The sequence below is a fragment of the Drosophila albomicans genome, chromosome X, assembly GCF_009650485.2.
Source record: "Drosophila albomicans strain 15112-1751.03 chromosome X, ASM965048v2, whole genome shotgun sequence".
In the NCBI taxonomy this organism is placed as follows: Eukaryota; Metazoa; Arthropoda; class Insecta; order Diptera; family Drosophilidae; genus Drosophila; species Drosophila albomicans.
This window is the reverse complement of record NC_047627.2, coordinates 14,973,433-14,988,825: the sequence shown is the minus strand read 5'-3', so window position 1 is coordinate 14,988,825 and position 15,393 is coordinate 14,973,433. Positions and strand designations below refer to the sequence as shown.

The 15,393-nt window shown below is 35.7% G+C and overlaps 1 protein-coding gene across 2 annotated transcripts in view; it reads left to right on the top strand.

The window, feature by feature from the left end:
* LOC117573684 (protein sprint) overlaps positions 1–15,393 on the top strand; it is a 141,978-nt gene that overhangs the window by 16,617 nt on the left and 109,968 nt on the right. For both annotated transcript variants that reach the window (XM_034257034.2, XM_034257059.2), the window contains exon 3: positions 1,910–2,910. In XM_034257034.2, coding sequence (XP_034112925.2) covers positions 1,910–2,910 — 1,001 coding nt within the window. The remainder of the gene's footprint in view (positions 1–1,909; positions 2,911–15,393) is intronic.

Below are 15,393 nucleotides of genomic sequence, written 5' to 3'. Positions count from 1 at the left end.
TTAAAATATACCAAGTCAATAACTGAAAAAATACTAAAATAAACCGAAGAACGAAGTTGGTATATCGATATAGCACTGATAATTTTGTATTTTTCAGCATATTTATTTGGTATATTTTAAGAAGAATATATATTACTACATTCTAAATATACCATAATACAAAATATAACAAATTATCAAACAGAAATATGTACTATTGCACACTTAATGTGCACAGTGTGCGGAAAGTGTCATTTCCTAAATAAAATGAGAAAAACAAGTAAGAAATCTACAGTCGAGTGTGCTCAACTGCAAGATACCCGCTACCCATGGTGAATAAAAGCACATAAGTACAATATTAATTTTAAAATATACCAAATTAGTATACCGAAAAATACTGAAATATACCAAATAATATACCGAAAAACTACTAAAATGTAACGAAATCTGTTTTTGTTATATTGATATAGTACTACTATTGTAATTTTTCGGTGTATTAATTCGGTATATATTTAGAGTAATACCATACTACATTGCATTTATTCTGGCATCTTACACTATCTTAAAATATCTCTCAGTACAGAATATACCAGATTGTCAGCCAAAACAACTTAGACCTGATTGCAGTACTCATTCCTTGACATACAAAAGTGTTTCTAGAATAACTTTTAAAATGTTTGTTTAATCGAGTTTTTTAAGACATCTAAAATCAAATAAATATCATACACCCTTCTAACAATCTAGCTGCAGGGTATTACAAAAAACTCTAGAATGATTCTCATGGTCAGAGAGATCGCGTCAGCGACAGCGTTTGATTGTCTGTGTCAAGTCTATGGCTACTTGAGACATCCGTTCATTAACCCAGAAAAACTTGACAGACATTGGTTTTTTACTTCTTCTTCATTTCTTGATTATCCATCGATTCTGTATGGCAATTGCAATTTTCCAAAGACAAGACAACCGTTTTCACCTTCGTGTATTTCGCAAATGCAGCTTAAGGTTCTTTGGAAGTCCAGTTTATGCAAATGTTGATTGCAAAACTATTGCTACTAAAATTTGTGGAAAATCAATCGGTTCACAGACATTGAACACAGATTTGTATTTCCTTGCTGTGAGGGTTTTGGGTTTGGCAATGAATTCAAATTTGTGGTCCGTGAAAATCTTATAAGTTGTTTTAGAAATAACTGTATGTGGAGAAAAACGGCTACGGCAGTCGGTTCTTTGTTGCATTCGTTGGAAATCTGGTATATTTTCAATGTAATAGTATATTTTTATACCAAATATACACTTTGGTCTTTATACTTTAATATTTTTTCAGTATTTTATTTTGTCGGGACTTACTTGGTTTGGTTAACAATCTGGTATATTCTAAAGGCAATAGCATAACGAAATACCAAATATACATTTCGGCATACTTTAGTATTTTTTAAATATTTTATTTCGTAGGATCTGACTTGCCTTGGTTTTTCATGCATTTATACTTTTAATGTAATGCGTTCAGTATTTTTTTTAGTATTTTATTTTGGTATACTATTTTCTTTAATGAAAAATGAGTAGCGATATCTCACATTCGATGTTGTAAAGTGTTTCTAAATAATTTATAGCAACAATATTTTTAGGTTTCTGCAATTTAATTTAATCCTGTAAGTAGTTAAAGTTTTCAAAAATGTTTTAGTAACCAATTAATTCAAGGGAATCGTTGTGGTAATTAATAAAATAATGCTACTATTAATAATCATCTCTTTGTTATAAAATTCGACTTGGATGTCGAACCAGGTGAAGGCTAAAATAGTGCATCGAATCGTTTGCTCTACATTTTAGTTTTGAGTGATGGTTCATTTTATTTAAGTATGATATACGATTATATGACATTTAATTGCAGCTTTTAAATTAATGTGTCTCGTGTTTTTGTTTATTGGTTTTGTTACAGCTGCTGAGTTCGCTGGCCAGCGATCTGGATGTGATGCTGAATGATTTGCGCTCAGCGCCGAATCATGGCACAACAACAACACCAGCAACTGCGGCGACAGCAACAACAGCAACATCGACAGCGACAGCGGCGACGATGACGGCAACAGCAACAACTATAAGCCAGCAACAGCAACAACAGCACACGAGGCAATTGCAGTTGCAGCAATGGCAAAGTTTAAGCAATAGCAGCAACAATAAGCATTGCAGCAGTCACATCAGCAACAATAACAACAACAACAACAACAATTATACCAACAACAATGGCTGTAAAATTAATAATTATAACAACAACAACAGCAACATTGGCAGCAAAAACAGCTACAACAATAGCAGCAGCAACCACAACATCAGTAGTAACAACAACAAGAATTACAACAACAAGTATCAGAACAGTCAACTGCCACGCCCACAATGTCTAAATGACATTAAATTGCGAGCTGCCAAAACGGCCAGAACATCAACAACAGCACCAACAACAGCAATTGCCACAGCAACAGCAGCAACCACACCGAGCAAGACAACACTGCAGCAGCAGCAGCAATCGAATGTCTTGCAACGTCGCCGCTTTACAGCGAAGCCGGCGACGCCATCGCCACCTCAGCAGCAGCAGCAGCAGCAGTTGCAGCAACAGCAACTGCAACGTCGTTCAACGCGTCGACAGCAGCAGCAACAGCAACGCGCTGAGCTGGAGGCAGACGCCGATACGGATGCCAGTGATGTGGCCAACATGACGTCACCATTGAGCGCGAGTGCTGCGGCCACGCGCATTGTTGGCCTCTCGCCGGACGTCAAGAGGTTGCAGAAGTTGCCGCTGTGGTGTCGCAGCAACCAAAGCAACAACAACAACAACAACAGCAGTAGCAGCAGCGCAATTGCAGCGCAGCGTCGTCTAACAACAACCACAACCACAACAACAACAACAACGCGTCAACAGAGTCAATTTCACAATGTGCATCATAGGTAAGTGTCAAATGTGCAAATTACGCTAGCGATAAGGAAATGCCACATGCCACATGCCACTTGCCACTAGCCGCATGCCACTTGCCGCAACGTCACGCCAAATTGACATTGCTTAGATTTTATACCCAGACATTCCCCAAAGCGGGCAGAACCCGTGCTTGATTATCTGGTAACCGTCCGTCTGCCCGTCTGTCCGTTGCTTATTTTGCCAGCCAATCGCTCAGCTGTAGAGCTATCTTGTTGAAACTTGCTACCGCTCTTTTGGTATTAAAAACATATATCTACGAATTAGGCAGATCGGTAGAATACATCGTGAGGAATCTAAGATTTATTATTAGCCATTTCTTATAAAGAGAACTTGTAAAGAGATTGAAGTTGAGTTTTTTACTATTCAAATTAACTTACAGTTACTTCATTATTAATAATATGGTAGTATATTTAAGTTTACAAATTACGAACATATACTTATCATAAAAAAAAAGGTTTTCAAAATTTAGTTTTGTGTAGAAATTTGTTGTCTATTTGGATTTCTACTAAATTGTTGATAAGAGTTGCATTTACATTTTTTTAATATATTCAAATGTCATGTAAATGTAGCATCATCACATTAGGTGGGATTTGTATCAAGTATAGATAAAATTGAATTTAAATAATACCAAGCAAATGAATTAAAGTTTATAAAATGTGGCTTACAACAATTTAAATTTCACCAAAAGTAAGTAAAGTAAAAAGTAGCTCTTTGTAAAAATGATTTTTGATTCATTTTTTAAATTCCATATAAAGTATCTGATAAATACCTAATACATATATATAACATATATATATATAATGTATGGCTACCACGTATCGCACAGTCGATCTTACTTTGTTTAAGTTTATTTTTCTCATTTCATTGCTGTGCATATTTTACTTGAAACTCTGCTGACCAGCTGAGCTCGACCTTGGTCAGGGAAGACAGACGATTGTGGCTGTGATTCATTCAGTCACAGTCGCAGTCGCAGTCAAAATCACAGTCACAGTAGCAGTTACTGTGTGCAGTCACAGTCACAGTTCAGCTGGCGAATGGATTCACGCATCGTTGAGCGCTTCATGCGAATGCCAAAATGCATGAATGCCATTGAGGTGCAGGCAGAGGCAGTCAGCCTGAAATGTTGTTTAGAGAATAGCAGAAAACAACAGCAGAGAGCAAACAATACTACAATAACACAAAGGAAACAATGGAAGAATAAGAGTGATAAAAAAGCTAGGCAAAAGTGATGCGGGGGAAACAACTTAATCATCTCATTAATAATTGTCTATTTTTAATGCGCAATAGGCGGACAAAAATGCAAATTCACAAATAATAATTGGTTTGCAGGAAAGGCTTTTAATTAAGTAAAAATCAGAAAGGTTTATTAGGATAATAGCAAATTAAAGTTGAGCGTGAATAAAAAAAATTGTTTGCGAAATAAGCGAAAATATATTAAATTGTAAAAAATAGGATTGAAACATAATGCTAACTAGCAAACTTTATTAGGATAATATCAGAAAGAACAAAGGAATGTGTTATAAATTATAAAAAGTAAAAAAACTGAAAATTTCAGAGTTACATTCTAGTATACATTTACTATATAGCTATAGAAAAAGTATTCCTATCGAAAACGTGGTGTACTTTTCCATAACTTCTTCCTATGGAAGAAGAGTTATATTTTCCTATAGCTTATTCCGTATGTACAAATAAATAGAGAAAGTAAAAATAAATTTTAATAATAAGCTTTCTTGCGCTTACAAAAGAATTTTAATATAAATTTCGACTTAACAAGGAAGTAAGTAATGTCTGGTAAAAACAACAATCTCCACCCTTTGAATATAATCCATTATTTCTGCTTCTCATGCTTACACAAATCTGCCGAAAATTGCATTTGCTCATTATGAAATACAAATGGGATTTTGCAAAGATTGTGAAGAGGTTTTCTTGCTCACAATTTGTAAGCCCTTTACTGATGTTTATAAACACACACGCCTTATATCATCTTTTGAAAGGTAGCTGCTACCTTTTACTCAGCTGTCGCTGATGTTTAAAACTCGACATGGAGTTTATGTTTTTTTTTTTTTTTTTGTGTCGTTTTATTCGTGGTTCCACTTCAAAGGCGACTGACTGCATTTGACAGCCAACATTTTTCGTTGGGGGGATTTCGGCAATGCAAAATCTGAGGACCCTGTTTAACCCCGTCAACGAAAAAAAAAAGCCGAAAGACAGAAATATTTTTGTAATCCATATAAGCGCAATATGTTTAGCATATAAATTATGAGGCCAGTCAACGGCAGTCAACAGACAGCGATGCTGCTAAAACTACGTAACGGCGGACAGCATCAGAGATAGATATAGTAGTGCTTGTAGTATAGCCAAAATACCAACTACACGCCAACGTTTCCCCCTTGACTCCCCCCTCTCTCTCTCTCTCTCACTCTTTTGTCTCAGCAACACACAATACAAGCACTCTGAAACTTTGCACAGTGGGCTGAAGTGTTCATATGTTAGGTCAGATTTTGCCAGCTATTTGAGAAGATTATTTGAATTTTTTGCTGATATATTCTTTTGTTATTATGAAATTTGTACGAAATTTTATTTAAGGAACTATTGAAAATATTTATTTTTAATAAATATGATTTTCTTATTTTAAGAGTCAAATTATTAGCTTGTATTTATTTATTTATTTTTTTTTTGTTTGAAGAACAACTCAAAAATTTATTATCAATTAACTTGAATTAGTAATAATGCAATATCCATAATCAATATTTAAAAATATCAAAAATTATATCATTTTGACAATATTACATTTGTGCTGGAATTTTCATAACGAATTTGGAAATTAAACTAGCCGCTTTCAATGTTGTTTGCTAAGCATTTGCAAGATCGAATATAATAAAATTTGTTTTTAAAAGGTCTTAAGCTAAATTTGTAATCTAATTTATATAATTGAATAGTTGAAACCATATATTGTTTAATTTTCTCAATAATATTATCATCTTAGTTGGGAATTCTAAAAAGTGTGCAATATGCGCGCCAATTTAGCCCACTGTGCCTTGTCGCAGAGGCAGCTGCTGCTGTTGAAGCTGTTGTTGAAGCAGTGTCGTAATCGTCGTAGGCGTCGCATGAATTTGGCTCAAGACATTTGGCCAAAACAAAACAACGGCTAACAAATGAGGGGCGGGCCCTCGCAAATATGTTAAAATGAAGTGTTATATTTTATGTGGTTGGCCGCAAAGGCGAAACAGCCTACAGCAGCAGCAGCAGCGACCAACAACAACAGCAACAACAACCAATAACAGTTACAACAATATCCCTGACAAGAACAAATAGAACGAGCCATAAACTTAAGTAAATATGAATATGGACGATGGCAACGACGATGGCTTCTTCAGTTACAGTTTGTTGGTTCGGGTTTTGCTTTTCTTTTTTGTGGTCTGTTGACAGTCGCAGCCAAGCAAGCAGAACTCACAACTCGTAACTCGCAACTCGAGTCACCCAATCACCCATCACCAAAGTGCCATCGAAGCACCCAAAAAACAAAAGCAACAAAAGCAAAAGCAACCACCCAGACATCTGCAATCCAAGCTTCTCCCGCTGGAGTTGCGAGTTTTTGGCATTTTACAAAGGGTTGTGACTTTTGTGTCTTTAGCTATTTATTAAATTTGTTTGCCAACACACACACACACACACACACACACACACACACACACACACACACACACACACACACACACACACAGAGGCACACGGAATGATGTGTTGAATTGTGTGTGTGTGTGTGACAAGAGGCAGAAAGGGGAAAAGAGTCTTGATGGGGAGATGGGATATGGAATATGGGACATGGGTAGGGGGAGGTGGAGGGGGAAGCGCAAACAGGACCAGTGAACATGAGCTGCGTAACTAATTTGCTTAAAGTGCACGATGGCTCATCAGCGACAATGATGGCACAGTGGTGCGAAAGCGCATGAAAATGTTGAATAAAATCTAGTTTTGTTTTAATATTCTGAATTCTGAGCAAATTTGTGATTATGATTAAGCTGAGAAGAGAGAGAGAGAGAGAATGAAATGAAATTAGTCTTTGGCAAGTATAATTTATAATCTATGATAAATAAAGCTAAAGCGATTTTTGGTACATATGGTTCAATAATAAGGATTCCTTAATATTTTGTAGAAGGTATTTAAGGTGCTACATTCAGGTCTTAGTTGCTTTGGTTCATATATTTAGATCTGGTATATTTTGAATGTAATAATATACTAAAATACCAAATATAGTATTTTTGATATGCCTGCTATGAGATAAAAATTGTAGAAATTATTTAAGCTGCCGCAGTCGGGCTTAGTTATTTTGGTACGTATATTTTGGTCTGTATATTTTTGTAATAGTATATCAAAATACCAAATATAGACTTCGATATAGTTGAGAATTTTTGGCGTGGTTGCGATCAGATACAAAATGTAGAAGGTATTTAAGATGCATTCGGCTCTTATTTGCTTTGGTTTGTATATTTTTATCTGGTATATTGTGAATGTTCTGGTATATTAATATACCAAATATAGCCATTTATATTTTAAAAGATTTATTTCTATATTTTTAGAATAATACCGCACTGTTTTGCCTTTATTGAAAATGGACAGAAGATTTCTTACTTGTTTTTTCATAAATTGATTTATGATAGCTTCGAATGAGTATTATAAATTAAACTCGCAATTTTCTTTGTCACTCGCATTGAACTATAATTTTCTTATTATTATTTAATATCGCGCACGTTTTCGACACCCCCACAAACACATTTAGCATATATGTGGCCCAAATTTCGAGTTCTATCATAGTTGAATTTCTTATCTAGCTATGCAAAATATTTCAAGATAAACGCAAGAACTTGACATATTTCATTTGGCATATACTGTGTATAGACTTGTAGTAAACACATCATATCAGCGTCAACTTATAATGCATATATGTACATATATTTGTTTTGATTCCCAGCCGCAATCTTCTTTTTGTTTTGTTACAAATTCTGTGCATTTTTATACCCGCTACCCGTAAGGTACAAAAGTATATATATATATATATATATATATTTGTGTCTCCATGAAATACTATATATGCAACAGACACCCCGTATAACTATATATATTCTTGATCGGGATAAATAGACGAGAAATTCGACCCATATATGCTACATCAATATACCATATATAGTCTTTATTATTATATAGTCTTAATTTGACATTGTTTTGCTTTTATAATAAAGGCTTTTTTAAATAGAATTATATCAATATACTAAATATAGCTTTTGGTATTTTTTAGTAGTTTTTCGAATAATACTGCACTATTTTATCTCACAATCAAGTACACTCTACAGTAGCTTTCATACTTTGTTGTTGTTGTTATCGCCTTTGAATACTTTTCACAATTTCTACAGGAAAATTTTTATGTTTTGTTGTTTAGTGCAATTGTTTGCAGTTTTCCTCTTTCTTTTGCTCTTCTCGCTCGTAATTATTACACTAAATTTTTTTTGTTCGACTTACAGTGCTTTTTTATTAGCTAACTACGGTTAGCTTTTCTCTTGTTTTTACTCTCTGGATTTCTTACGTTTGCTTTTTTTCGCCTAATTTTAAAAAGTTCGTCATAAAGTTGCGCTGTCTGTGTTTCTCAGTTCATCTTTCTCCAGTCTTTCACTTTTTTTTTTTTTGCTTCACATAAATCAAAAGATGTGATGGCAAATTGCATTGATTGCTTTACTAATGACATTTTCAGGGCACTTTCTCATCATTTTCATGCGCTTCTTTTTCCCGTTGTTGTTGTCATTTAGTTAATAAGTAACCACTGTAAGATACACTCTCTCACACACACACACACGAACACACACAGACGCCCGCACACACTTCAGAGGAACCGCAAAAAGTTTTTGCTTCAAAGTGTTTTTGCGGTCTTCATGCAAAGTGCAGAAGCGTTGCTGAAGGGAAAGAGCTAAATTGATGACGTCTTAGGCGAGCTGACAGTTAGTATGTATGTGATGTACGTCATCATCATCAGCATCATCATCGTCATCATCAGCATTGGATAGCTCATGATTGTCTAAAAAGTTTTGCGCGATGGGTTCAACGATGCGTATGAGCAACAAATGAAAAAGAGTAGAGCAGATGCCTTTCTCTCTCTCTCTTTCTCTTTGTATCTCTCTCTATCAGCGTCACTCGATGCCAAAGTGCGACAGGTGTTTGCTTTATTAACTGTCATATATATACCACACCACTTTAATGCCCCCTTTCCCCTCCCGCACACACACTTTTTGCGTTAACCACAAGCGACGCGGCAGCTCGGTGACATGTAAACAGATTAACATAATTAATTTATTTGCATTGTTGTTGGTTAGGCCAAAGCCAACGTAATCCAAGTAGAAGGTATTTTATACACAACAATATAATTTGCCCGCCCTGATGACATTGTTGTCCCCAAACTAATTTGAGCTTTTTGTCAACGCCTAATCAAATTAATTAGCATTGCATGCGCTCATTAATCACAATGCATAAATATTTGAACAAACGAGGAAGACAGAGAAAAAGATAGAGAGAAGGCGCACGCTTATTGTGTGTATTTAATATTTATTGAGATATTTATTTATATTGTTTTGTGGTGGGAATGGAATGGGGGAATGCGAGCTCGTTATCATATTCATTTGACGTGCAGTGAAATTTGACATGCTGCTGAAATGTGGCAACAGCGCTTGCGAGCTAAGCTCTAAAGACACTCATTTGATGGAGTAGTTGAAACGTGCGAGTATTATAAATATTCAAGGATTGCTGAAAAGTTGTATGTGTTTTATACAAATTGACCAAAAACCAAATAAAAATTAGACTTTTTTTTCAATAAGTATTCTTGAAAATTTTAAATTTTGATTTTTGATATGAAATGATTGCGAATTATAATAATAGTGAAGGATGAGGTTTTTTTTGTTCTATTCAGTATACTAAAAAAGTTAAAATGGTGATTTTCAATTATAAATGAAATTCTAATTTATTAATTATTTCATTTTAATTCGTATCTAAAATTAACACCATAAATATTCGACTGTGAGATACCCGATATCCATTTGGAATCCATGGGGTAATAATTTTAAAATATACCAAATTAATATATTGCAAAAATACTATAAATATTCGAAAGAATATTTGAGGTATATTTATATAGTATACTAAATATACTAGATTGTTATCCAAGGCACAAAGTTATAATATGGACTCTTTAATTCAATTAACATTAGAATTTTTGTAAATAAATCAACATTAATACAAATCTCAAAAGGATTGCAAATTCACACATATTCTATGCACAATTGCATTGTCAGGTGGCAACTCTGGCACACCAGTTCATCAAGATGAGAAGGCATAAAAAACATGTCAATGAATGAATTGTGAGATGTGTGAAGCCTATGAAATTTGATGTAAAGCAACTCGGATTGCAAGCAATCAATACTAGTATTCAGCTACACACACACACACTTGTATTCATTCAGTTACAAGTTATTTAATAGATATGTTTGAATGTGGATGGCATTCATTGATTCATGGCAATCAATGGACAATAAAGAGTTTTTTGGGCTGCATGATGATTATGACTTTTTGTGGCATTAGCTGCGATAACAACAACAATCGCGATCAATCATATTTAGCATACAACTGTCAGTCAATCAGCCAGCCAGGCAGGCAGGCGAGCAATCCGGCAGTCAGTCATTCAATCAGTACGTCAGTCAATTATACAATTCGAGGTTAATTCAAGCAACTGACAAACTGACGAGTCATTCCAAATGCTCAGCTCAGATTTCGCAATTATGCAAGAAGAGAGCCGAAGGAGAGAAGAGAAATGAGAGATGAGGAAAAGAGAAGTGTATGTAAAGTATTTGACAGCTGCTTTTTTTTATTTGTTTGTTGTAAAGCCTGCTGGTCAGCTGGTTGAAGCAGCTCAGCTCGAAGTGAAGTCAACTCAAGTCAGTCAACTCATTAGCTTCGCAGTTCTGTCAGTCCAGCTAACACATACACTCGTCACACTCACACCACTCGGGCCTATTCACTTCTTATTCACACTTATTCACAGCGCTAAATTTCCCCAGACAATAGACCACAAGAACTCCAGAGAAACTTCAGCCAAACAAAATGTACGAACGAACCAAGAATGACCAAAAGACATAAAAAAAAGAAAGAAAAAAAACGAAACGTGGCTTTTAGAGTGTAAAACATTCCAAGCAAAGCACAAAATATGCAAATTGAAAGGACACCCAGGCATGGAAGCCACTTCTCACTGACAGCTCGCTGCATACACTGCGCAAAATAGTCTAGCAACTTTTTGAAGTTAGCATTAGTTGACTTCTAAAATAGAATACATATACAAATTGAAATATAATTTAGTTCGCTAATATTTTAGCCGTAAATATGATTTTCAATTTATATAACTAATATTTACACTTAGCTTGATTTTCACGTAATTTGTTTTCTGTAAAATTTCAATTCATTCTCTAAAAATGTCTAAGGTCTATCTAATTTGTTTGTTATGAAAGAAGTTCTCTTTAATTAGCAATATTTGTATTAATTAATTTATTTGAGCCATTGGTAATCTAAGAGCAAAGTACCTTTTATAGAAGTCTATGTATTTGCTTTGAATTAACATTTAATTTCAAGCTCAGAGTTCTGTAATTTTAAAGTCTCCAAAAAATTGTGAATATCTTTATGACATTTTTAAATAAAATGTACTCTTCTATATTAGAATAATAAGTTTATAAATCAAGTTTTCTCTGATTTTGAAATCTCAAAAAAATTTTTAAATATTATATAGATTTAAAAAAAATTACTGTTTTAAATTAAACTAGCTATTCTATAAATCTTTGAACTATTTACAGAATTTCGTATTTCGCCTTTTATAATTTCTTACTAATGACTTTGAATGTCTTCGACAATAGTGTTGTTTCTTAGTAGAACATCAAATTATAAGCTATACAAGTGCACTGCAAAAAATACAAGACTATACTAAGTAAACAAATATTTCGCTCAGTGCATTTGGTGTCCGGAAAACTTTACGCTGACATAAATTGCATATTAAATTTTACATTTTTCATATTTATGCAGCCAAGTCATAAAGTGAAAGTGACTCAAAAGACGTTTAACAGAAGAGAACAGAGGGTGAGAACGTGGCTGGGGGATGGGGATGGGGAGGGGGATGATGAGATGGGGGCAGCAGGAGGTAGCAGCAGCTAGGCAGTGGCACAACAAGAACAACATTTCAATTTAGCAAAATATTCATTATGCTCAAGTGTAGACTTCAGGCAAATGGCGCTAAACGGCGGCAGCGGCGGCGGAAACGTGCCAAGCTAAGAAAGGTGGAGCCTCCCTCTCCCACACCCCCTCTACCTTCCCCTTCGTTGCGACCCCCAACAGAGCGAGTGGCAAAGTTTCAATGGTTGTGCCACAGCGTCCCGCATAAGTCGCCACGCGGTTGTGTGTGGCCATTGTCAGGCGAGGCGTCTTCATTGTCGTCTTCGTCCTCGTCATCGTCCTCCGACTGAACCTCAACCTCAGTGCAAGGAGACAGCGAGAGAGAGAGAGAGTTTCTTTCTATCCCTTTCACACTCTGTCTGTTGTCTCAACCTCAATGCTTGTCAGCTTCGTCCTCGTCTTTGCTTGCATTGTGCAAACTTTTATAAAGTTATGAAAAGTCATTCAAGTGCGTGGCTGTAAAAGCGACGGAGACAACGACAGAATGAGTGAGAGAGACATAACATACATATATATAGAGATAGATATATAGAGCGAGAATGTGTGTAAGATATTGAGAGACGACTTGGCGACTTTCGAGCACTTTGTGCTCATTTTCAACATCGTTCTTTTTTTTTTCGTTGTCGTTTTTGTTTTTGGGAGTGAGGAAACTAAAGACAAGTTTGGCGTAGTGCTGTGACCAGGTGGTTTCCTTGTGTTTTGGGTGGTGCGACTTTTGCCTTGAATGGTTCCGCCTGGGCGGACAATAAAGCCGTCAAAAACGTGCGTCGCCGCCGACAAGGATGTTGTCCTCAAATGTCCTCGACTATTCTCGATGTCGTCGGCTTAAACGCCAAACGACAAACTAGTTTAGATACGCTAACTGCGTGGGGTATTCGAACAGAAAGCTTCTTTTGGGAGCGCTTAAATAAATCTGTTAATCAAAGTTAATTATAGCTTTGAAATATTGTACAGTTGTTCATCAAAACGAACTATTTATTCGATTGCTTATAGCTTTTAAATATGAATGAGCTTTTAAAGCTCATTAATATAAATCACTTAAATAAACTTAATGATAGCTTCGATATATTGTAAAGTTTTACATAAAAGTAGATAATTTATTCCATTGCTAATTGCTAATAGTATTAATGAGCTTGCTAAGCTTATAAAAGCTGCAATTTCCTAATCGTAGTTACTATGCAAGCTTTGTATTTCCATTTTGCTTGTTTGAGGGACTTTTTAACTTGTAAAGCTCATTAATAAAATCTGTTAATTTTTGCCTATCAACGTTAATTATAGCTTCGATATATTGTAAAGTTTTACATCAAAGTAGATTATTTATTCCATTGCTAATTGCTTATAGTATTAATGAGCTTCAATTTCCTAATCGTAGTTACTATACAAGCATTGCATTTCTATTTTGCTTGTTTGGGGAACTTTTTAACATTGCTTTGCTTATATTAATAATGTTCTAAAACTGTTATATGAGGCTAGTTGTACTTCAAATCTAATTGCAAAATGTATAGCTTAGCTTTCACTAACCTCAAAGCTGCTTTATCGAGCTTTAAACCTCATTAACGCATTGAAAAAGTACATAGATCATTCCAATTCATATTTACTTCGCACTTAGACTTTTTTAATCAACTCTTTGCATAATTCTATTCCATTTCGTTGAATTGCTTTTGTAAGTGCATTAAAGCTGCGTTGTGAGCGCTGTGCAAAAAGCACTTGGCTTATCCTTACGCTGAGCTGCGCCTTAAGTGAGCTTTGCCATTACGCTTAGCTGCCGCACAGCTGCGTCGCTGGCTGGCTACCTGTCAATAAAATCTTTACCTGGCGTTTCGAATCGTGAGTTAGGTGAGTCTGAAGAGGATGGTGGGAGCTGGGAGGGGATGGAGGGGAAGCTGCACTTTGAGTGCTGCTGCCAAAACTCATTAACCACACGGAACGCAAAAATTTGCAACTTGTGCTGATGTCACATGCGGTGTCTGGACGATGCCACGTTGCGACGTTGCCACGCCCATGACCCCACACACGTTGACCCCTCAGCCCCACTCTCTTTATTCCACTCGCCTTCTCTGGCTCTTCCCCCCTCCGTCTCTTTCCCCTGCCTTTGTGGATTGCGTGTGTTTTGTGCCTGGCGGCAGTAAATAATTTTTGCCAAAAGGTTGTTGAAACATTTAATAAAACCAATATAAATCATAACAAACACTTAGCACGACAACAACAACAACATACACGTTGTGTGTGTGTGTGTGTGTGAGTGTGTGTGCTGGCAGGCAACAAAGCGTAACTAAAATTCCAAAGCGCTTGCCCATTTTGGCCGCAAAAACTTCTGCCGCCGTGCACAAAAATGCCGAGCAGTCGACGTTGTATATGTGTATGTGTGTGTCTGTCTGTGTGTGTGTGTGTGTGTGTAAGCGTGTCCGTGCTTCGCAGGCCTCCGAATGCTGCATTGCAACGCGTGAACGCACCTTGCCATGCGTTCATCTCTCTGCCTCGTCCAGCTGCCTCTGTCTGACGCACACTACGTGCCACACACACACACGTTCTCTATGTGTATGTGTGTGTGTGTATGTGCATTGCCCTCATGCCTCATGCTGCCTTTGCTATGCATAGTTCCATGTTGTCGTCGTTGTCGGCAACGCTTCCCCAGCTTCTTCCCCATGGCAACATTTCAGTGTAACATTAACAGCAGCGGCAATGCACGACTGGAAGATATCCTGTAGTATTCTATATATTATTAATTTATTGAATGAAATTACTAAAATAAACCTTATTGATTATTTTGAATTACTAACAGTTAAAGCAAATTATAAAAGACAATCTTTCAAAGATCAAATAAATATTGAATCACAGCCGATTATAAAAATATAGCAAGTTCACTTACCAAAAAATCCTGAAATATGTCCAAAACTACATTTGGTATATGGATATACTACCGGTAATATAAATATGACATGTTAACATACCAAAAAATACTAAAATATACCGATGGCTATATATTTTGTATATCGAAATACTACAACAGTCAAAATATACAATATATAATATTATTAAGTACTCCGTGGTATATTTTGAGTGTTGTAATATATCGATAGCCTTTGGCATATTTCAGTACTTTACAAAATCTACCAATAATATTTTTTCTTTAGCCAAAATTTATTTATTTTAAAAGTTTTTATCTATGTTTTCGACAATTAAATCTGTTAAAGTTGCAAATC